Here is a 22,698-nt window from a genome sequence, read left to right as displayed (position 1 = left end):
AGACCAAAATCGTCCTTTTAAATGTAAACCACAATGTTCAGCTGAGGTCATAAACTACTAATAAATATCTAATACAATTCATTTCAAATAATGTGCATTTTATGCTACATGGCTTTCAGCATCTAAAATCAGATTATGTAGACAGTCAGAATTTGACATTTCATATCTGTCAGTGTGTTTTTGATCTACAGAAAGGAAATCATGTTCTGACTTCTCATGCTGTGGTGTTCAAACACACCTGTAGCAGCAGAAAAGAAAGGATCCTGGGTCTGTATTACAGAAACACCCTAACTTTCAAACCTTGTCTCATCTGTTTAGTCACCATGACTAAACAGCTTCACTTAGGACCAGATTTAGGACAGTAGCTATTATAGAGTAACAGTTCCTAAGTTCATAATCTAAATCTAACTCCAGATAAGAAAACAGTATTACAGAAACATCCTAAACAGACAAAATTTCCTTCCAAAATTAGGCGTGTTGCAGTGATTCAGAGTGGTACGTACAGCACTTTGAGAGATTGCAGTGCTTCTCTGGACCCTCTCTGTGGCTGGTGTGTAACAACAAACAAGTAGGTTTATCTCATGATGTGTTTATGTAGATCTCTTATGTACATCACATTTCACACTGCATGCTCAAATTCCACAACATATCTCTTTTTCTACTTTGCATGAATTTATTTCCACAGCAAAACAAATTTACATGTATAAGCTTATATTGCACAAAATCATTTTGTTACCATGGCTGTACTCAGACATTAGCACAGCACTGTAGCATGTTTTCACTCCATTCATCCCTAAACGATCCGTTTCTGCACAAAGCTGTAAACACATTATATATAGAGATATTCTAAACTACAGCTAAAGCTTTCACTGAATGCAATGCATTCAAACACACTGCATGGGTTTATGCATCTGAACATACACCAAGTTCAACTTCAGGTCAAAAAAGATATGGTCTGAACAAGTTAGAAAATGTTGGTGCGTAAGAGCACGTAGGACAAAACCAAACCAAAATAGTCTTTTTGATTTACAGCAAGTCCAGGCTCAAGGGGTAATCAAGGAGTCACACAGTGACTGGAGCAGCCTCGTGGTGTTAGTGCTTGTGTTCGGCTCTGTATTGCCTACAGAAAAGTCAGTGCAATGTCTAAATTTGATACCTATCCAATGCCACATAGTGCTGAGCTGCTCGATCGGTTAGGTGCTGCTCGCTTTTATTCAACACTGGATTTAATCAAGGGGTACTGGCAGATTCTCTAAACTTCAGTGTCCTAAGAAAAAATGTCTTTCTCCACTCTGTTCAGTTTACACCAATTTCTCACACTCCCAATGACTGATGGACCGAATTCTCCACCCTCATGGTATATATGCTGCTGCCTACGTGGATAATACTGTCATTAATAGTAATTACTTTCAGCGGCATATGCAGCATTTGAGGGATGTCCTGAAATCCTTGAGAAGTGCTGATCTCACTAAAAATGGTGCACTGGAATCGGTCCAGTAGAAAGAGTTCACAGAGAAGTGAACTTGGTTATAGCAAGTGTGTTATTGCCGCTGACTTCTTCCCCAAGACACTACAATGCTTGTCATTATGAATTCCCCTGAGTGCTGTTCCAATAACTGAACTATCACTGTGAGACTCTGTGTTTGACTTTAGGTTCTGTTCTGGTGATTATACATAACTGACCTATCACTGACTCGTTTGGCATTAGGCGCTGTTATTATGGAAGGCAAATACGGCCAAAAAAGAAGTTAAAATTAAAACAATAAAATGTAAATGCAGACCTCTTTTTGCCATTTTTTTCCCCAAACATCTGTGCAAATATCCTGCCAAAATTAAAAATGAAATGAAATACCTATATTTGCGATATATATATAGCACCAGTGGTTTGTGACAAAAGTAAAAGTACATTTAAAACATCTATCTGTCATTTCATTTTAGTCCTTATTCTGGTATTTCATGGCATATCTAAAATGGAAAAGCTAATAGAGAAGAGAAAATGCAAGCTTCACTTTGGCTTTGCCTTTCTTCATGAAATGCGTAATATGTGTCAAAACTAAAATCAAAATGACTAACAAATTGACAAACATGCAAATATATGTTAGCACTAGGTGGGGCTACAGGGTACATTTTAGGATATCCTCAGACCAGAGTCAGAATGGCATCATTCCTCAAGCTAAACAACTTTGAGTCTCAGGAAAACCATTGCCATGTCTCAGATCTGGTGTCACAAATGACTCGTGCTTAGGTAACCACACACTTCATTAATCATCCTTTCGCAGGAGCCATGCTTATATATTTAATAAATTCCATTTTTGGATGTCCTGGTCCAGGTCAGGACACTTCCAACACCCAAGAGAGCTGATGAAGGAGAAAACCTCAAACTCAGAGCTCAGATACTCATATTTTACTCCTTCAGTACAGAGTGAGGAAACAGTCTGTTATCTTTTTACAGTAATATTCTTTATCTGTCATTATTTTTCACCTTCTCCTTTAATTTTATCCATTTTTTGTGTAAATTACTTATTTAAGCATCATAAAATTGTCTTTATGAGCAGATCTTCAGTAAATCAGACACAACATTTAACCTCGTTGTTGGCGTTTACTTTACACAGACACAGGCTGTGTTATGTGCTGATGGAAACATTCAGGACAGCTACACAGAGTTTAAAGTAGGTATAAATGACACGAGTGTTCAAATTAAGATTTATGTAAAGTTTTCACTGCAACTTCCACAGATAAAAATACTTCATGTAGTTTCTAATTTAAACAAAGGCCTTAGTGTCAATGATCTCGATCTCTAATTCCTCACACCAGAACAGGAAAGCAGTGAACCAGCTGTGTAAGAGTTTGACGTCGATGTTTATTTCTGTCTGAACAATGTGGCCACATTGCAAAACATCCAATTCCTCGAGGTTCCTTTGTGTGTGAACGTGATCTGTAACGCGGTTACCTGCTGATGTTTTGATGAATATCATTAACATACTTCTGCTTCATTAATTGTTTTCATGATTAGCTGTCAGTAGGAAACATTTCATTTAGTGACAAAGTAAACGTTAAAATATGTACCTTAAAGCTCAGGAGTTCATTTTTGTGTGGCTTCATGTCAGACATTTTATCTTCTGTCATACAGCTCACTGAGTGTGGATGATCTCAAAGAAATGGGACGTGAGAAAGCTCTAAGTGTTCATACTGTGGGTGTGTAGCATCACCTGCTGGTTAAAATGGGAACTACAGGATGAAATGATAGAGCAGCTTTAGTGACTCAAATACAACCCACGCAGAAAAATACATATTTACAGCAAAGAAAATATATGATAAATGTTCTGTACTATCTATAAATAAACACATTAATATCTAAACATATTATCTATATTGCAATATATTCCTAAATATCAGTGGTAATGTTTATGTTTTAAAAAATATATATTATGATATGTATTGACGAAAACACTTCAGTAATCAACACTGTTCAATTGATTTAAAAACAGAACTACAAGAAATATTTAGCACATTCAACTGTTTACTAGTAATGAGAAATTACAACAAAATCAGTGCAGTTTTTTACAAGTGTACTAATAAAATAACACATTTCATCAAATTATTGTTGTCTTTGATTCATTACTCTTCATATACAGACATTCAAAAATAGATTTTAACAGTTATTTTTAAAATATTTGTTTATAGATGTGGGTGACATTTATTGGGCCAATTTCAAATATTTGTATTATTCTAAAAATATATATTAGAAATTTGTTTCAAAACATTGTTTTTCTATATGAGAAAATATGGGTTTAACAATCACATAGACATTTACAGCATAATGAAAAAATAATCCTCAAACTCTGCTGATCTGAATCACTCTGAAGATGCTCTCTTGGCTTTATTCTGTTATGTTCACATGTTCACACTAAAAATGACTACAAACCGTAAAAAGAGACTGACAGACAGACAGACAGACAGAGGGACAGACAGACATTCTGAGTTGCACCACTGGGGAGCAGCACTGAACCGTGAAAAAACAAAGACGTTACAAAAGTCATAAACATCATCAGTGCTGTCATATAATGATCAGAATCAGCTTCCATGAGTTTTACCTGAATCCTGTTTGATGGTGTGGAAAATCTGAGTCGCTCATCCAAGATCACATCTAGTGAAGCATGTTTAATACTCATCATTATGATTACTGTTTTATACGGCCACTTAAAAAGCATTTTCCAGTGCCTTGTTCACTTTTCCAAACTCATTACAGCAGAAAAACAAAACAGAATGATAAATCCACTATATAGAAACAAATTAAGTAATAGAAAAAAACAATGCTCACCTGGTCTGTATCATTTGGCCACATGTTCTCATTACAGATAAAATCCTCTCTTTATTCTCACCCACATCAGAGATAATGTCCACTCTTTATTCTCGTCCACATCACAGATAATGTCCTCTCTTGTTTATACACAGTGCTGGGTTCATTATTAGCACAATAACTCCAGAGGTGACCCCTTTTTATATGATCAACACCTGTTTAGGACCTCAGCTGAGACAGAAATCAGCCTTGATTGGCTGATTTCATTTCATCAGCAGTTTAATCAGCAGTTTTTCTCTGTAACCATTATCATTATTTGGTGATTTCACACACTAATATGCAGGTTATTTTCATGTTAGATTCTGGACTTCAGTGTAACAGTTTTATGACGGGCTACAGGAAAAAAAGCTGAGACTGAGTGAGAAGAGAATTAAATAATTTGGGAAATTGTGCTCACTGAGTGCATTCTGTATTTAAATAACATAAAATAAAATAAAATAAAATAAACAGATCATGGTTTGGTCCTCAGAGTGTTACTGAACCGTGTAGAGTTTTGAGAAACAGAACTCAGAGCTGAAAAAGCTTGTTATCAATATTTAAACTCTGCACTAAAGAGCTCAGCAGCTGTATCACTTCAGTCTGATACTAATGATGTGAGGATGAGCTACAAACACATTGAACACGGAAGTTCTCACCTCCATCCACTTAGAGCAGAGACGCTCTGCAGACATTAGTCCTGATCTTCTCTCAGCTCCACTTGTAGATCAGACTGACTCTGTCTGAGTTTGAGCTCCACTCAGACCTGCAGGATGAGGACTGTTTATCTGGGAATGCTGCTCTTATTCCAAAGCGCTGTTTCCTCCTTAACGGAGTTCAGCGTTAAAGGAGAGATCAGGAACTTTGCTGTTGGAAACGGGAAAGTGTTCGTCGTCACCGACTCTCAGCTCCTCCAGATGAGGCTCGATCTAGTAGAGGAAAAACACAAAGACATATCTGACCACACACATCAGAACCAAGTTAATATTTTACTGCCTTTCGACGCGAATAAGACCCTGATAACCTGCGGAACTTCTGACTGTGGATACTGTGAACTCCTGGACATCAACGACATCAGCAGAAGTCTCTACAGGGAAGATTTGTCTGTCGGACCATCTGTTAATAAATCATCTGTTTCTTTTATTGTAGATTTTGATGAAGGTAAAGAAACTTATATGTTGGTTGCCAGAGAAAAGGTTCCTGATCGTTGTGTCTCCGATGGTGGAGTGTCTCTGCGGAACACTCTGGACTCTCAACATGGAGGAATTTTCTCTAAAGTAGCCTCTTCAAACGAAGCCGGCATTTCTCCACAGAGTGATGCTGAGTGGATTGACGGGTTCCAATCATCTCCTCCCTCTCACTCGTACCTGCTGGTGAACGTTAAGTCTGGAACAGTTCCAGCTGTGGTGGTCTTAAGGATGAATAACAGTCGCAGTAAAACAGAAATGACCAGATCTCTACAAGGTGCAGTGCTACAGTGCTGTGATGATAAAGACCGTAAAAAGCTCTTATCCTCCTCTGCAGTTCTCTCCTCTGGATCTCCTCTTCTCTGGGCGGGAATATTCACTGCGCAAGAAGCGCACGACCCCCAGAACACTGCTTTGGCCATTTACGACCTCAGTCAGATCAAAGACCGAGTACCTTCATATTTCAGCTGTACACCACAGTGCACAGCTCAGGTGAGAAACTACTAGTGAATAAAATATAAGCTATGATTTTTAACATTTGAAATGCTCTGCATTTTATGCTTCATGTCACTCAGCCTCTAAAATCAGATGATGTAGATCAGATCTGACATTTCTTTCCCTCAACATGTTTCTGGTCTCTGCAGAAAGGAGATCATGTTCTGAGTCCTCGTGCTGTGGTGCTCAAACACAGTTCAATGTCATCTGTAGCAGCAGAAAAGAGAGGATCCTGGATTGAGCTCTACATCGGAACTGCAAATGGACAACTGATGAAGGTCTGACTTTCTGTCCATCTTCTAAGACAAAATCACTCAAGAAAGTAATAATAAGTGTTATTATTAATAAAATTTTAAATTAAATAAAAGTTTGTGAATTTTTCATATTTCTGCATACATTTGACCTAAAACCTCATCAGATTTTCACGTCACAACGGAAGATAAAGAGAACCAAATTAAACAATCGAGACAAAAATATTAGACTTCGTCTTTTATTTATTGAGCAAAATGACCCAATATCACATATCTGTGAGTGGCAAAAGTATGTGAACCTTTAGGATTAGCAGATAATTAGAAGGTGAAATTAGAGTCAGGTGTTTTCAATCAATGGGACGGCAATCAGGTGTGAGTGACCCTGTTTTATTTAAAGAACAGGGATCTATCACAGTCTGATCTTCACAACACATGTTTGCGGAAGTGTATCATGGCACAAACAAAAGAGATTTCTGAGGACCTCAGAAGAAGAGTTGTTGATGCTCATCAGGCTGGAAAAGATTACAAAACCATCTCTAAAGAGTTTGGACTCCACTGATCCACAGTCAGACAGATTGTGTACAAATGAAGGAGACTCTGGATCACTGTTTACTTTGGTTCATTTTATCTACTATTAGGACTTGTGTGAAAATCAGATGAAGTTCTAGGTCAAGTTTAAGCAGAAATATAGAAAATATAGAAAAGGGTTTACAAACTTTCGAACACCACTGTACATACTTTATTTTTCAAAAAACAAAAACCTTCAAAAGTCCTATGCTGAACAGTTCCTATGGCCTTTATTGTTTGTTTTAGTTGGGCAAACATTGATTCCTGTTTATTTTTCCATTCTGACTGGTTCCCAGAGGCCAATAAAATCTTATCACTATTTCTTATTCTTTTCTTCTGCTCGTGTTTCCAGATTGTACTGGACAAGGCTTTGAATTCTGGCTGTTTGACGGTGCTGTACAAATCTACTGATGACAGGATGGTGATTCCCAGAATGCACTTTGATCCAGTGGATCATAAATACATCTACATAGCTTTGGGAAATCAGGTGAGTCTTAGAGCCAAACACCCATCATCAGAAGATGACATAAGTATCATTAAAGACAACTTACATGAGAGATCTTTAACTCTGGACCCTGAAATAAGGAATTTAAGGCAATGACAACTCAGGTTTATTTAAAGTCAGCTAACAAACTACAGTAATTTCAGGAAGGTGTTTTAGAGCTAATACCTTAACAATTATTGTTAGATTAAATTGGTTGTATATGTCTGTGTTGTAGATCAGGCGGGTAGCAGTGACTCAGTGTGGTCTGTACAGCACTTTGAGAGACTGCAGAGCTTCTGAGGATCCTTCCTGTGGCTGGTGTGTGACTACTAGCAAGTAGGTTTCTCACTAATTTATATACACGTCTCCTTTTCAACACTGCATGTCTGCTTTTTTAACCATGTTTGTATTATAAATATTGAAACATTATGTTATCTCTTTAACTCTCTTTATCCACCTCACTTCCAGTTTAAACTCTGACAATGTGCAAAATATTCACAGCACCTGCTCTGCAGAGTAACAAATAAGCAGCCACACCACATAGGGTCATTTGTGAGTTGCAGTATGTTTTGGGAGTATGTAGAGGTTAGATGACTCACTGTAGCATGTTTTGAACTCTGTGAAAGTCATTTAAGTGTCATTTTGTCTCTTTTGTGTATAACCTGTATTAGACCATATAACAGTGAGTATAGACTGCCATGATGCTGTATTCTTGAGTTAGCAAGTTAAACTTGGGTTTAACTCAGCCTTAACAACATCATTAGTAGCTTAATTGTGACCTTCCTAAGTCAGTTCTAGGTAACATCCCCTGTGGCAGATATCACAGCTTGCAAATGCCTTTTGAGAGTTTTTCTATTCCTGTTTTTTGGGAAGTTTCACCCACTCTTGCTTCCAGTTCAACTGTGCTTCTGGTTCATGTTTCTAGTTCACATATGTTCTTGGTCTGTCTTGCATTGACACCATGGTTAAAATCTACTCACAGATTTTCAATGATGTGAAGTAGCGCATGCTTTGAAGTGTTTTAGGTCATTCTCCTCTCCTTCTTTTTCAGCTCTTTTCACAAACTGTTAACATGCAGTTTAATTTAAACAAATCTGATATGATTGTTTAGAAAGTATATATATGTAACAACAGCTTAGAGGAAGACCACGCAAACTCACAGAGCGGGGCTGCCGAGTTCAGAGTGCCAATCCTCTGTTGATTCACTCCTAGTTCCTAATTTCCTCTGGAAGTAACATCAGCAAAAAAAACTGCATTAGCAGCTTCTCAGAATGGGTTTCACGGCTGAGTAGCTACGCACAAACCTGTGATCAAAGTGCACAATGCCAAACCGGGGGGCAGTGGTGTAAAGCATGCTGCCACTGGACTCTGGAGCAGTGGAAACATATTCCGTGGAGTGACGAACACTTCTCTATCTGGCAGTCTGATGGACGAGTTTGGGTTTGGTGAATGCCAGGTGAACATTACCTGCCTGACCACACTGTGCCAAAAGTTTGGTAGAAGAGGGATAATGCTATGGGGTTGTTCTTCAGGGGTTGGCCTAGGACACTTGGTTCCAATAACCGGAAATCTTGTATGCTTCAGCATACCAAGACATTCCATGCTTCCAACTTTGTGGGAACTTTTCTATTCTGTTCCAACATGACTGAACCCCAGTGCACTGGCCCACACAAAGCCTTGACCTCAACCCCACTGAAAGACCTTTGGCATGAACTAGAAGTGTCTGACCTCGTAAATGCTCTTCTAGATGAGTGGGCAAAAATTCCCACAGACACTCCAAAATCTTTTAGATAGCTTCCCAGAGTCGAAGCTTTTGTAGCTGCAATATAGTCCTTAGAGAAGAAAATCAGAGTTACTGCCTGAATTTACTAGTATGTAGCCCCTCCCTATATGAGGATAGCTGTGCTGTACTGCTCTACAGTATTTGATAATGTGGAGAGCACATAGAAAGAGTTCTGAAATCATTCCTGCATACTGAGTAACACCACAGTCCTCATAACCCTACAGTGGCTCCCAGGACAGCAAAGCAGGCTGTAAACATCAAGTATCCACCATGTGTGATCATGTGACTTGATTTCTCATTGTGGTCACTCTAGATGCTCGACCAAAGACGAGTGTTTAAACTCTACTTGGATCTTCATTTCTGAAGATTCTTTTCAGAAAGAGCTGATTTCTTTTCAAGTGACTGAAGTCTCCACTGAGGTAAATGTGTCTCTGACATTTACTGTGACAATTACTGTATCTACATTTTACAAATATTTAAAAACAATATTTCTATTTTATTCTCATTCAGGTCACTCTTAATCTTCACTTGAGTGTGGAGGGAACAGAAAATCCTCTTTTAACATGTACCTTCATGAAGGAAGATGAGAATCTATGTAACAGCAGTTCTGCAGTTTTCCCCAACTGCTCCTGCAAATTCTCCAGTCAGTGGCTGCCGGCTAATGGTCAGTTTAGATCATTATAGTTCTGAACTTTATCATCCATTTAAATTTCAAAAGCCTATTTTAAATTATCATTAGTACAAGAAGTAGCTGTTGTAACCTAACAGTATATAATACTATATAAAAATGTAAACAGCATTTATGAATATGCAATACACAAAAAACAAATGATAATCAAGTGTCTTAACCTCTCTCTGACTAACTGATTATGATAACTCTCAGTAGTTAATCATGTTCACACAGAAACTGTTTTCTTTTGTATGTCCAGTCAAAGCGACTGTCACAATTGGAGATCAGAAAATCACAGAGAGCCTGAAAGTGAGGAGCTGCCCAAACATCACAGAGACATCACCATATGATAAGTAAGACATTTTAGATAAAAGCTCTCCAAACAGCAGCCGGTCATCATGATACATTTTGTCTGGCATGTTGAGCCACTTCAGGTAATGTTTTCAGTTTGCCAGTATATGTGATATACAGTCGTATGAAAAAGTTTGAACATCCCTGGTCAAATTACAGGTTTTTTTTAAGAGAAAATTGCATTCTCTACAGGTTACAAATTTAATTTAATTTAAATACGTTTTGGGTAAAATACCACAAAAATAATATCACAAAGTCACTGTCCAGTCCTGTAACTGTAACTATAAAACATCCTGCTTGATCACAAGCAGCAGGAAATGTTAGTTTTTTATCTGTCAATGTTCTGAGTAATCCTGTTTATATGGTATGTGACTGCTGACTGTTCATTTGATGGATCTGTACCCTGTGATAGCAGCTTGTCCTGTGGAACTTACATTAACAAATGAAAATCATGATAAGAAACACTCGTGATCACAGACTATTTACTTGAACACTGTTTCACATTATACACATTAACATTTACACATTATACACATTAAAATCTAAACACTTACACATTATACACATTAAAATCTAAACATTTACACATTATACACATTAAAATCTAAACATTTACACATTATACACATTCAAATCTAAACATTTACACATTATACACATTCAAATCTAAACATTATACACATTATACACATTCAAATCTAAACACTTACACATTATACACATTAAAATCTAAACACTTACACATTATACACTTTGAAATCTAAACACTTACACATTATACACATTAAAATCTAAACATTTACACATTATACACATTCAAATCTAAACATTTACACATTATACACATTCAAATCTAAACATTTACACATTATACACATTACAATATAAACACTTACACATTATACACTTTGAAATCTAAACATTTACACATTATACACATTAAAATCTAAACACTTACACATTATACACATTAAAATCTAAACACTTACACATTATACACTTTCAAAATCTAAACATTTAAACATTATACACATTGAAATCTAAACACTTATGCATTATACACATTAAAACACTAAAATCGCTACGTGATAATCGGCTCAACTGCCTTTTTAACTGCCTAAGAAATGGTTGTGCTGTTCAATCATTAAACTAAATGTATGTAGTTAAAACCATGGATCAGAATAACTGCACATTTATAATCAAACTCTGAATTGCTATGTTGGCAGGTTTAGTTGTTTGGTTTGGTTCAGCAAAGGGTGTGTGTGTGTGTGTGTGCGTGTGTGTGTGTGTGTGTGTTTGTATACAGGTGTGTAGCGTGTGTCTCAGCTGGGTGTTATTGGTCCAGCAGTACTAATATGTGCAGCTGGGCTCTTGAATCTGCATCACAGGTACTCACATTCTGACATTTTATTTGTATTTATTTATTTATTTAATATTTTTTACTATAACGACCCTGGAGATCATATTACCCACATATGTGTACTCCAGTGCAGAAAGACGCACACAGATTTAATTCATGGTCATATTGTACACTGACTATAAATTTTATTTCAGTACAATCATGTTTTTAAACTGTATTTTATTTGTGAATTTATTTGAGAAGTTCCAACTGAAGAGGAATTATTTTTATTTATTTATTTTTTTATTTATGTTTAGGGGGCAGTGATGGTGAGCTAACAATTACTAAATCACTAAAACTTCAACAAGATACTCTGTTTTTTAAAAAGTTTAGTGTTTCTGAATTCAGTGATTTAAACAAGGCAATGAATCTATTTTAATACTAAAATTAAATGTTTTCTGTGGTTTATTTCCCTCCTCTGCAGGACGTGTGTGAAGGATTATATTCTGGGAGTAATGCAGTAAGTGACCCACAGAACTGTTACTCACAGTGTCAGTGGACATAAGATCTGTGTCTGGGGGAAGTTTAGGGTTTGAAAATGGCACTAAGAATAAGAACATTCTTGGTTTCAGCAAGAAACATAGGGTATGTCTCAAAGAGCTCCCTAGTTCAGTAGTCAGGGTACTGCACAGGAAATCAGCCATTTTCTAGTGTGTCTCGTTGTCAAAATTGTTCCAGTGCACTGGAATTTTCATTCCCTGAACATTTCCACAATGCACCATAATAACCAGTGAGCATCAACTGTTTCAGTGTGGCTAACCAGGTCCATTTGCAAATATTCAGTGACATTAAACTCGGCAGCTGACTGCATTTAAGCTACAGTTGCTATGAATTGCTTAGGAGAAACACGGTTAGCTTGGTACAAGTGACACTAATGGAATATCCATCCTAGAAATCATAGCATGCCTAAGCACAGCAAGTGGATGAGCTTCCCAGTGAATCTTGTTGGTACTTTGTCATTGTAAACTGTGTTTACACACCTTTGAGTCATCAGTGTCCTGACTTTTCCATCTCCAGGGATCTAGCCAGTGTTCAAATTCATATTTACTGTGTATACGGAACTAGTGAGTGAATCGTAATCTTGCATTACTGTGCATTGATAACACAGCACTTTTTAACTGGTTGTTTGTACACATAATAATACATGTGTTTTCATTTGAAGGTTTGGTTTTATGAAAAGTTTAAAATTTCTCTTTTTCATAAATTTTTCCAGCCAGAGATTTTCTCCCTGGAGCCTAATCAGGTCTCCTTTCATGGCAAAAATCATGCAGTACTGAAAGGAAGAAACCTGGAACTGGTAGAGAAAATCCGCTTTCAGGGATTCATGGAGTGCACTTCAAAGGAGTGAGTGTTAGCAGAAGTGTATTTGTGTGTGTGTGTGTGTGTGTGTGTGTGTGTGTGTGTGTTTGTGTGCATGATATGTTTGATTTGTGTCTCTGTGAATCTGCTGTTTTCCATCAGGACTCCAGTGTTGGAGCGCTCCACTGACACTCTGAAGTTCAGTATTCCAAACGGAAATAAAGGAACTGTGCGGGTGTGTGTGGTGACAGCAGACGGCCGTTGTCATAGCAACACCAAAATTACTTATGGCTCCCAGCCCACCTGTACTGGACTGCAGCCTAAAAACACCTGGACCAGGTAGAGCAGAAAACGACACTTAAAAACCTTTGTGTAGAACCTGTTTCTACCCAAATCACTTATTTTAAATACTGTTTTTCAGAAAAAGACGACTAATTGGTTGATGGTTTTTAACAAACTATTCCACAATTAAACACTGGTTAGATGTTGATGCTTCGTACACCACTGATATGCATACATTTCATGAATTCAAGCATGCATCCATGTGAAGTGTTAAAGTAAGTGTTGAGTAAAGTGTTACTGAAGTTTAACAAAGGACTGAATGTCATGTCTGTACATCTTGCTGAAATGGTTAAATTGGAGCAGTTTTATTTCAGCAGTTGACAATGCTTTGCATAAAATTGTTTGGTTTGTATTCAGTTATTTTTGTTGATTTTTGTTAGGAAAAGCCTGGAATGATTGACTTTGCCTTTACTTAGTCTAAATTCTTGTTGGATATCACGCCTTTGGTTGTGTAAGTTAGTTGTTGGTTACATTTAAACTCACTTTTTGGTGATCTTTTGTGAATTTGCAGCTTTTCAATTGTATGTTTCTTTCTGGCAAATGATTAACTGCAGTGTCTTGTTCACGTTGTCAGTTGGGCTTGTTTGGTGTGTGGGTGGACATTCTGACAATCGTGCTTTGAAAGTAGCTAAAAAGTAATGCACTACTTTTCAAAAAGTGGCTAAAAAGTAGCCACTACATTTTCTGGAAAAAGTAGCTATACTGTAGCTAGCTACAACTACTACAAAGTAGCTAACTACTAATTTTTCTGTAGCTATCCCAACCCTGCACATCTGTAGTAGTGCAAGAATCACTGATAGTTCACACCAGATGGGGGAGGGAAAAACATATATTGCTGGGGTCAAATTGACCCCAAGGATAAAAGGTGTTGATAAATTTGAAGATAACAGGAGGGTGAAAATCAGAAAATGAAAAGGACTGAGGTTTTGAAAATACACAGTTTGGCAAACTTTGAGACACTGGAGGCCTGCAGTCTGGATGATGAGACTAAATGAAAGTAAATTTATTGGGCAGTACTCTGAGTTAGCTGAGCTGTAGTACATTGGTCTGGTCTGAGGGAAAGTTATTCATTCATTTAGATCAGAGAAACAACAAAAAAAGGCACCATACGCTTTCTCTTGCAACACCCATTGGCCCACGTTCTGAAGTTGAAGAAAGTGAGTTTTCTGAGTTTTGTTCCAGCACCACTGCTATAGGTGTTTTGCTGTCTTCACTTCTCTTTTCCCAGATTAAAGTAATTTTGACTGTGTTTACACTTCTGCTGTAGATGTTAGGCTGACAAATTACTTCTGTTTTATAAGTGGAAATGGGGGCCAGTGTTTCTCAGTTTGCTAAAGTCCAGCTAAAGCTTTGGTAATTTAGTACTCACTGCCTTCTGTATCAACTCTAGTTATCAGAATTCATTGGCTTAGTCTCCTTCAACTCCCACCTCTGCTGTTCTGAATCCTTTCTCTGATTGGCTGAATAAATATCTAATGTTTTTCTTTCAGTGGTTGGAGGAAGATCCAAGTGTTGGGGAAACAATCTGGGGATTTGTGGATGCAGTTACTGTTCATTCATCTCTCAAATCGATCACCCTCAACTCAAACAAGGTATATAAGTGTGATCATCTCTCAGAATGAGTTGAGTGCAGCCACTCTGGTTTACAGTGTAACACACACAGTCAGTAACTCAAATGCAAAATGCTTGCTTACGATGTAGATGTAACAAAGGAGCATTGAACATTGTGGGTTTATGTACACAAGAAAAACATGATGGAAAGCAGAAAGGCTCAGGAACGCTTACATGGAAATGGCAAGATGTTGCAAGAGAGTTTGCTCAAATTAAGCAATAGAACACGAGAGGGAGTGTGTTATCGTGAAAAAACATCACGGTTGTGATTTGGTTGAAGATCATCACAGCCGTGATGTTATTCGCAATAACACACAACCTCTCGTGTTCTATTGCTTTTATACAACAGTTAAATAAATAAAGTAAGAAAGTGGCATTTCATATATTTTAATGTTAGCAATTCCTTCCACCGAATTATAGATCCATAACAAGCAGCTTGTTGCTATGTCAGAGTAACGAACTCCGCTCACTCACTGCACAGTATGCTGTAAGCCTCGTCTTTTGAAGTACGGACTAAGCCATAAAGCTGCCGCAAGTTTAGCTCAGTTTTGTCAATTTTTTCTAGATCAGTTTTAATGTTGTTTTGCTCCAGCCGGTATTCGGTTCATTTCTGGCTGATTCCAGGTTGTTTATCTGTTCTTCTGTCACAGCTGCCGACTGAAAAGCTGCTCAGTGGTGATGACAGTTTGTGAATTTAGTGTAGTCTCATCTTCAGAGTCTGACCAAATGAGCTGTTGGTCAAATGTGATCTTAAAAGTGTCCATTTTCTGTTTGTGGCAAAGTAAGAAGTAAAAACGTTCAAATGGCTTGAGCGTCTCCTACAGCTGTCAAAGTCATTGCTTAGCAACGGCGTCTCAGCGGAGTGATACAGTGCTTGTGAAAAAAACATGCTGTTACGGCGAAATAACAGCATGGTTAGAACACTTCTCAACCAATCAGCATGCGTGGCCAAACCAACTGTTGTATAATGTCCAATTCATCACTCTTAGCATTAAAATCTAAATCTGATCTATCTTTCTGATTCTCTCAGACCTTTTGGTTCTACACTCATAATCAGAGAGAATACATGGACTCTGGGCCGTTCAGTGTCTCTCTCATAGTGGGAAACTCAACAGTGGACTGTGCAGATAAGCTGTCTTACCTCCCAGATCCAGAATTCACCAGCTTCTCCACCTCTAAAGTGGACAATGATGTGCTGGTCACCATACAGGTAGGGTCAACATTTCTGTTGTAAGTTGCTGTAACTGTAAACTTTAATCTTGTCCAAAATCACTATCAATCTATCAAAAATAAAAAAAATAAAGCTTTTAAGTGCCTCAGCAATGAGCCTTTGATTAACTGCTGGAACATGAGAGCCAAATTACATTCGTATATGTTTTCTCTGCTGTTTTATGCTTCATTCAGCTCAACAAAGGTTTAATAAATGACTGATGATAATAAGGTGTTCTACAGTAAAAACTGTTTACTGTGTTTATGAAAGTACAGTGCTTTAGGCTGAGTATGAGCTACAACATTAGTTTTGAGTGCTGCATCATTAAGGTTGTAATCAGTATAGCCCTTTATTTGCAAGAGGTTGTAATAAAATGTAACTGTATCTTGGCTCTGCTTTGCTGTATCTCACTCTCTTTCTCCCACACTTTACTGTTCTCTCACTAGAAAACAGAAGACATGCTCAGTATCAGTAAAGAAGAGATGATAGTGTGGGGGCTGCAGGAAGAGGAGCAGTTTGAGTGTGTGATTGATACAATTAAGTCCACTGCTCTCACCTGTAGAATTGTGGGAAAAAAGGGACGTGAAATCAGAGTGGACTCAATCAAGGTATGACCAGTTACTGCTTTACTGGACCAAATTAGTTCAAACAGCAATCCCACAGTAAGAAACTGTTAAAAATTAACTATTCAGATCTTCAATATTTACTAGGGTTACATTATGATCTATTTAAGCTCAAGGCATTAATTGAGATAGTAATAAGCTAAATATGTACAAAGTCATTTAAATATTGTGAAATATTGTGAAAATAATACTTTATTTTGCATGTTTTAATTGTTGCCTTAAATATCTTTTATATTTCTTTCAAAGTTGCAAGATTTAGATTTATCATAGTTTATTATATGGGATGATTTATCATATGAAAGTTTAAATTTTAAATTAAAAAAACCCTGTCCCACATTTTCATGTCACTACTGAAAAAAATAAGTTCTAGTCCACAGGCAGGGCCTTATTTTAGCCACACCCCTGTATTTTAGAGCAGGGAGTGATACTGCATCCCTGTCCCTCATGACCACATGGTGAGCAGTTAGATTTCATTGTTTTAAGATAAATCAGCATTTAAGAATTGTCACTACTGAAATGCACGTTATTCAATTAATTAATCCTTTTTGTGTTTTAATGAAAAATATCATGATTTTGTGTGTACACAACTGTTCAAAGCTGTGAAGAAAGAATGTCATTTACACACATTAACATGTTTGCTCCCTTCATTCGAAAACTATTAAGGGAGGAAATCATATACATAAAAATGAACCTGCTTATGAGGTTCTTTATTCTTTAGTTTCACATTATTCCTCTTAGTGTTATTCCTTTTAAATGTTTGTTCACTTCAGCACATTAACAAAAGTTTAATTTGTGTCCAGTTAAACTATAGAATTTTATTTAGCAACAGATGAAAATAAAATTTTCCCCACAGGTCATTTCGCTGCTGTAGAGTCAGACGTTATGTAAATCAAGGGTAAAGACCTGATTCTGATATCTTCGGGAAAATATCTTAGTTTTTTCAAAAGAAGTAAAATAGGTTGTATATAAATTGGCTAAATAAAAGGACGTGAACTGCTGCTTGTAATTCTTCAGAATTCTGTGCTGGCAGCAGCCCAACCCCTTCACAAAATGAAAAACTCAAGTGACGTGTTTGCATGCATGTGGTTTGAATGTAATCCTGCTGGTAATCACCCCTATTTTCTACCTGTAATCTGGCTAGTGTTTTTGAGTTATGCTAGAAATGTGCTAAAATTGTCACTGTAACATTTGGTAACATTTTGGTACCGTTATGATTGTTTTAGTAGTGAGAAAATGGAATGATCAGTCATTTATTTCAAAAATAGGAAAATGATTTTAGTTTAAAGTCAAACTCAAAAGTTCAAAATGGGTTTTCAACTCTTGATTGTGAATCAGTTTTTTTAGAATGATCCTACTGCAGACTGTAATGTCCCCATTATATTATGGACCCTAAAAAGCCACAACATGAGTGTGAATGTTTAATCGGAAATCTATATTGGAATAGATTTTCATTATATAACATTACAAATTAGTGGTTAACTGTGACTGATAGAGCTGAGCCTTCAATTTGGGCAATAAATGTCAAAACCTGGTCAAAACATGAGGTAAAACCCCTCAGTGATAATGTTTACACTGATAGCGTCCCAACTGGATTCTAGCAGTTTGTTAGCGCTAAGCTAACAGTGATTCTCATGAATACTTTCTGTTTTCTATAAGAGTACTACGGTAATACTACAAGCATAATTTACTGAATAAAAACCAACTAAGAATCACAGAAATGTATGTTTTAGTGTCCAGAAATCATTAGGCTTTCTCTGAAGGTCTAGAAGACCCTGAAGGTTTCCTTCTGCATATTAGAATGTAGTTTTACAGAAACTCTTGCAAACTGGAATCTCAGCTAGCGCTCAGCTACAAACCAAACATCTGATTTCTTTAATCTTTTTCAGATCACTGTTGGCAATTTTACCAAACTTATAGAGATGACACAGCATGGCACAGGGTATTTATATGCACTTGTTGCAGTGGGCATTTTGATTCTTCTTGGTGCTGTTGGTGAGTATTGAGCTGCTGGAAGATATTTATGTCTGTGGTTACTGTTAACTGGTTACTTAAGTAAAATATGTTTCTCTTTCTATCTTTCTCTGTCTCTCTTTCTCTCTGTGTGTGTGTGTGTGTGTGTGTGTGTGTGTGTGTGTGTGTGTGTGTGTGTGTGTGTGTAGCTGCATTCTTATTTATCAAGTCAAGAAATCGATGACTTCAGACTCAACTTGACAAAATCAAAATGGCTTTTGGATTTTAACACCAGTGACTTGAACCCATAGTCATTGGTCAGAAACAGCATAATAGAGTGCAAACAGGTGGACCAGAGGCTCTGCTGACTTAATGGATGTTATCAGTTGGTCTATCTATCTATCTATCTATCTATCTATCTATCTGTCTATCCATCCATCCATCCATCCATTCATCCATCCATCCACCCACCCACCCAACTCATCTACCCACCCACTCACCTAACCACTCATTCACCCACCCAACTCATCCATCCATCCACCCACCCACCCAACTCTCCCACCCACCCACGCACCCACTCACCCACCCACCCACTCACCCCATGTAATTTTGATCATTGGCCAGGTATGTTTAGTGTAGTTAACTTTTCTTTAATGTTGGTTTGCATAGCTAAGTAAATTTAATTCAGAATAGGAAAGCTTGGTTGTTTTCTTATATTTTCTTTGGTGCTGTCCAGTTTGATTCTCGCAGAGCAGTACTAGACAACATTACACCGTTTATGTGTGAATATATAAATGCATGCTTGTAAAAAGCAAGATATATTATTGTTTGAGTTTTAATCAAAATGCTCCTGTGTATCAGTTTCTCCTCCTTTTACTAACTTCACTGGTTCACTATTTAAATACTATGTGTTATAGATCACACAACAGCCTAGACAGAAGGCAGGGTCATAACACTATAGAAGAACCTAAAGACCCAAGTTTTAAAATGAGGATTGTCAGTTAAAGAAGCACCACATAATATAAAGGATCTGTACCAATTTAATGGATCTTTTATGAACCTTTATATGAAGTGGGGGTTCTTTAGCATTTCTTCACACTCATACATCATTTACATTCTTTATAGAACCATCCATTAATAAGTGGTTCTTCATCACTCAAAAAACCCTGACACCTTTATTTGCAAGAGCATACTAGAGGAACAAAAATGTTTTGTGGACACACAGAGACTTTGTGACCGTGTCTTGGAACAACAGGTTTTCTTGTATAGCCAACTGAAGCCAGCATAAACACAGAGATCATATTCCCAATTAATGGAAAGTTGAAAAATTGCTGTAATCAAAATGTTTTCATTAAAGTATTTGTTCCAAACCATTTTTATTTCATTTTCTTTTAAAATAATTAAAGGCTGAAAATGAGTAACAGGGTTGGGAAAATAAGTTAGAAGTCAGGAGTGGTTAGCTTGGCAGGGGCACATGTTGCATGCTAATAATAATTACCATATAGTTTACATAATATAACTATATGAGACATAAAATTAGAGTGAATAGAAATAAAGGCTTATTTCATAATAAGGCTTATTATTCAGTAACTACAGGGATGCAACATATAATTTAGAATTTAGAAGGTTCTCTCTGCGTTTGGTCTACTACAGAAAACATTATTCCATAAATACTAGGATTTTAACATTCAGTGGGACAAAGTATCTCAGGACAATGACTTTGTTAGGCTATAAAAGCTGATTGGACCACTTAAGAGTTTTGCTAATTTGAAAGTGAAATCTTTGATCCTCAGTATCTCAGAAACTGCACTGAACACAGATAGTACCATATCTGTATTAGAGCTAGGCTGTATAGGCTCTGTGCTTAGTTGTAAGCTAAGCACGGAGCAGCAGTTTTTGGTTATTTCACCAGTCCACAGGGAAGAGTTCGCTCACTCAAAGATTTGTGGTATGGAGGGGTGTGGAAACCTCCACCAAATGCAGGTTAGCTGATGAATTTGCTGACCTGCAGCTGTTAATAAAAAAAATAGGCAGACAATTAGAACTGAAGCCCACAATTAGAACTTGCTCACCCAGTGCCTCTACCGCCCCCCAGTGTGACTCAGCGAACACGGCAGTTGAAGCCACCCCAATATGCATCTGCCTAAAGTAAGATAATATGATGGTAAGGGTAATTGGGCAGCTTACCTGTGGTAGTTTGAGCTGGTTTTAGCAGCACTGAGGTGGGGGGATCAAGTAAAGACAGCGCAGTTAGTCTCAGTGCTACAGGGCCCAGCCCTACAGGTCTTGCTAGATGTCCTTGCTGACGTTTCAGTTACTTGATGTGGCCTCATAGCTAAACTGGAGAGGCGGTTTGGTGATCATGCGTGTCCCGTAAACATTCAAGATATGCTCATTTGAAGAGAAGGTCAGCGTGGTGAAAAGCTTGGTCCAATCACTGCTGAAATATAAAATATGGAGGGGCTCACTTTTGGGGTATTTCTGGCACCAATCCATTAGTGTTGAATGCATACCTATGAGCAGTGAGGCCATTAAAAGTCTGGGGAGACAATTTCCTCCATGGTGTCGCAGCCAAGAGCTATTTATAAGTAACTCTAATATTCTAATATATCTATACTATTTGCCCTAATAACTGCCTGTAATCTAATGTCTTCAAAAAGAATTAAAAGAATCAAAGAATATCAACAAAAATGAGAAAGGATAAAAAGGAATGAAAAAGACTTCAGCCGCTGAGTTCTTGTGGAAGGAAGAAAAAGTCCTTCGCTTTATTGAGCATCAAATGGCAAGATGGTTCCTGGTCAACCACAATGCAAATATCATCTCAAAACCCTCTCCATAGGGCCATCTCACACAACCCTCCATATACGTACAAGAGTTTACCTCAGCTATAACTTAAACTGTCATCTGGTACAGCTCCCTTCTGTGAGCTCAGAAGTTCTCCCCCCGTTAGAGAGTCCAATGCATACAGTCCATAGTCTGCTTCCCTATATGACCTTTTTAGGAGGTCTCCAAGCTCTTTAATCAGCCAATATTTAGTTTATTGATTGTTAATCAGGGAATGTTTTATTCAATCTTTTCCATCAATGGCCAGACAAGTTGAGCAGCTGGGGCACATCTGGCAGCTCATAGTGCCATGTCAGCTGAATGATAAGGAGTTGTGGGCCCTAGCTGACACAATTAGCATAATTTGGTGAGGGGTTTTGCCTTGCGAACAGTCCTGGCAGTCCACAAAAGTGAAAATGGAAACCATAAAGGGGCAGACTACCCAGATGGACTGCTTTCTGAGGTTTTATGTGCTAGTGGCCCTGAATGCTACAATACTGCTGGCGGACTCCAGGATGCTGGTGGAGAGAGTTCCTGTTGTTGCATTAGCAGGGGCCAATGCGACCCCCATAGGGGGGCAGCCTGCTGGTGAGGATGGCAAGGGGTCAAGTTAGCCCAGAGCTTGGTGAGGCAATTTCTCTCAAGTTACATTGAAGTAGTAGGGCTTAGCTTAGGCAAGCAAGAGAGACTGCACAGCCTCATATGTGAGTTCAAGCACCTTTTTACAGCCCAGGACAGAGATTGCACTCGCACTGACTTAGTGTGAGTTGGTTCAGTATAAGATAATCACCAGGGACACTTCCCCCATATGCCAGCTGGCCCATCAACTTCGCTTGTCACTGTCAGTGGGAGGTGGAGAATAAGGTGCAGGAGATGTTAAAGGTGGGGTGATTCTCCTGTCCAACAGTCCTTGGGCCTCGCCAGTAGTGTTGTCACAAAAAATGATGGGACAGTACAGTTCTCTGTTGATTATCAGTGACTGTATGCTGTCACCAGGAAAGACTCCAAAATCCAAAAACCTAGTACACCACATAGATGAGGCATTGGATTGGCTGTTCCACTCCTCCTGTTTCAGTTCACTTAACCTGCGCAGTGGTTACTGGCAGATCCCTCTGGCTCAGATGCAGTTCCAAAGGCAGCCTTCACACTGGGCAGAGAGTTATGGGAATTTACTGTTCTGCTGTTCTGCCTTTCTTATAACCTGGCCTCCTTCAAAAGGCTGATGGAGAGGGTCCTCCATAGGATGCCCCCCTGCCTTCTGCATCATCATCTACCTGGATGACTTCTTGGTCCATGCTGTGGACTTCGAAACAGGCA

At 37.9% G+C, this 22,698-nt stretch overlaps 2 protein-coding genes across 2 annotated transcripts in view; both read left to right on the top strand.

Moving 5' to 3' along the window:
* Positions 1–22,698, top strand: part of plxnc1 (plexin C1) — a 106,819-nt gene that overhangs the window by 26,697 nt on the left and 57,424 nt on the right. The window contains exon 2 of the mRNA XM_036576708.1: positions 6,168–6,296. Within this exon, the coding sequence (XP_036432601.1) occupies positions 6,168–6,296 (129 nt within the window). The remainder of the gene's footprint in view (positions 1–6,167; positions 6,297–22,698) is intronic.
* LOC118812032 (plexin-C1-like) lies at positions 9,432–18,953 on the top strand. Its single transcript, XM_036576711.1, has 13 exons — positions 9,432–9,522; positions 9,614–9,767; positions 10,033–10,126; positions 11,431–11,512; positions 11,781–11,792; positions 11,948–11,983; positions 12,737–12,867; positions 12,985–13,161; positions 14,655–14,756; positions 15,806–15,985; positions 16,432–16,593; positions 18,495–18,600; positions 18,768–18,953. The coding sequence occupies exons 2-10, from the start codon at positions 9,677–9,679 to the stop codon at positions 15,873–15,875; spliced, it is 795 nt and encodes a 264-aa protein (XP_036432604.1). The 5' UTR covers positions 9,432–9,522; positions 9,614–9,676; the 3' UTR covers positions 15,876–15,985; positions 16,432–16,593; positions 18,495–18,600; positions 18,768–18,953.

The sequence above is a fragment of the Colossoma macropomum genome, unplaced genomic scaffold, assembly GCF_904425465.1.
Source record: "Colossoma macropomum unplaced genomic scaffold, Colossoma_macropomum, whole genome shotgun sequence".
NCBI lineage: Eukaryota > Metazoa > Chordata > Actinopteri > Characiformes > Serrasalmidae > Colossoma > Colossoma macropomum.
The sequence above is the reverse complement of the archived record's forward strand: the minus strand, read 5'-3'. Positions and strand labels throughout refer to the sequence as shown.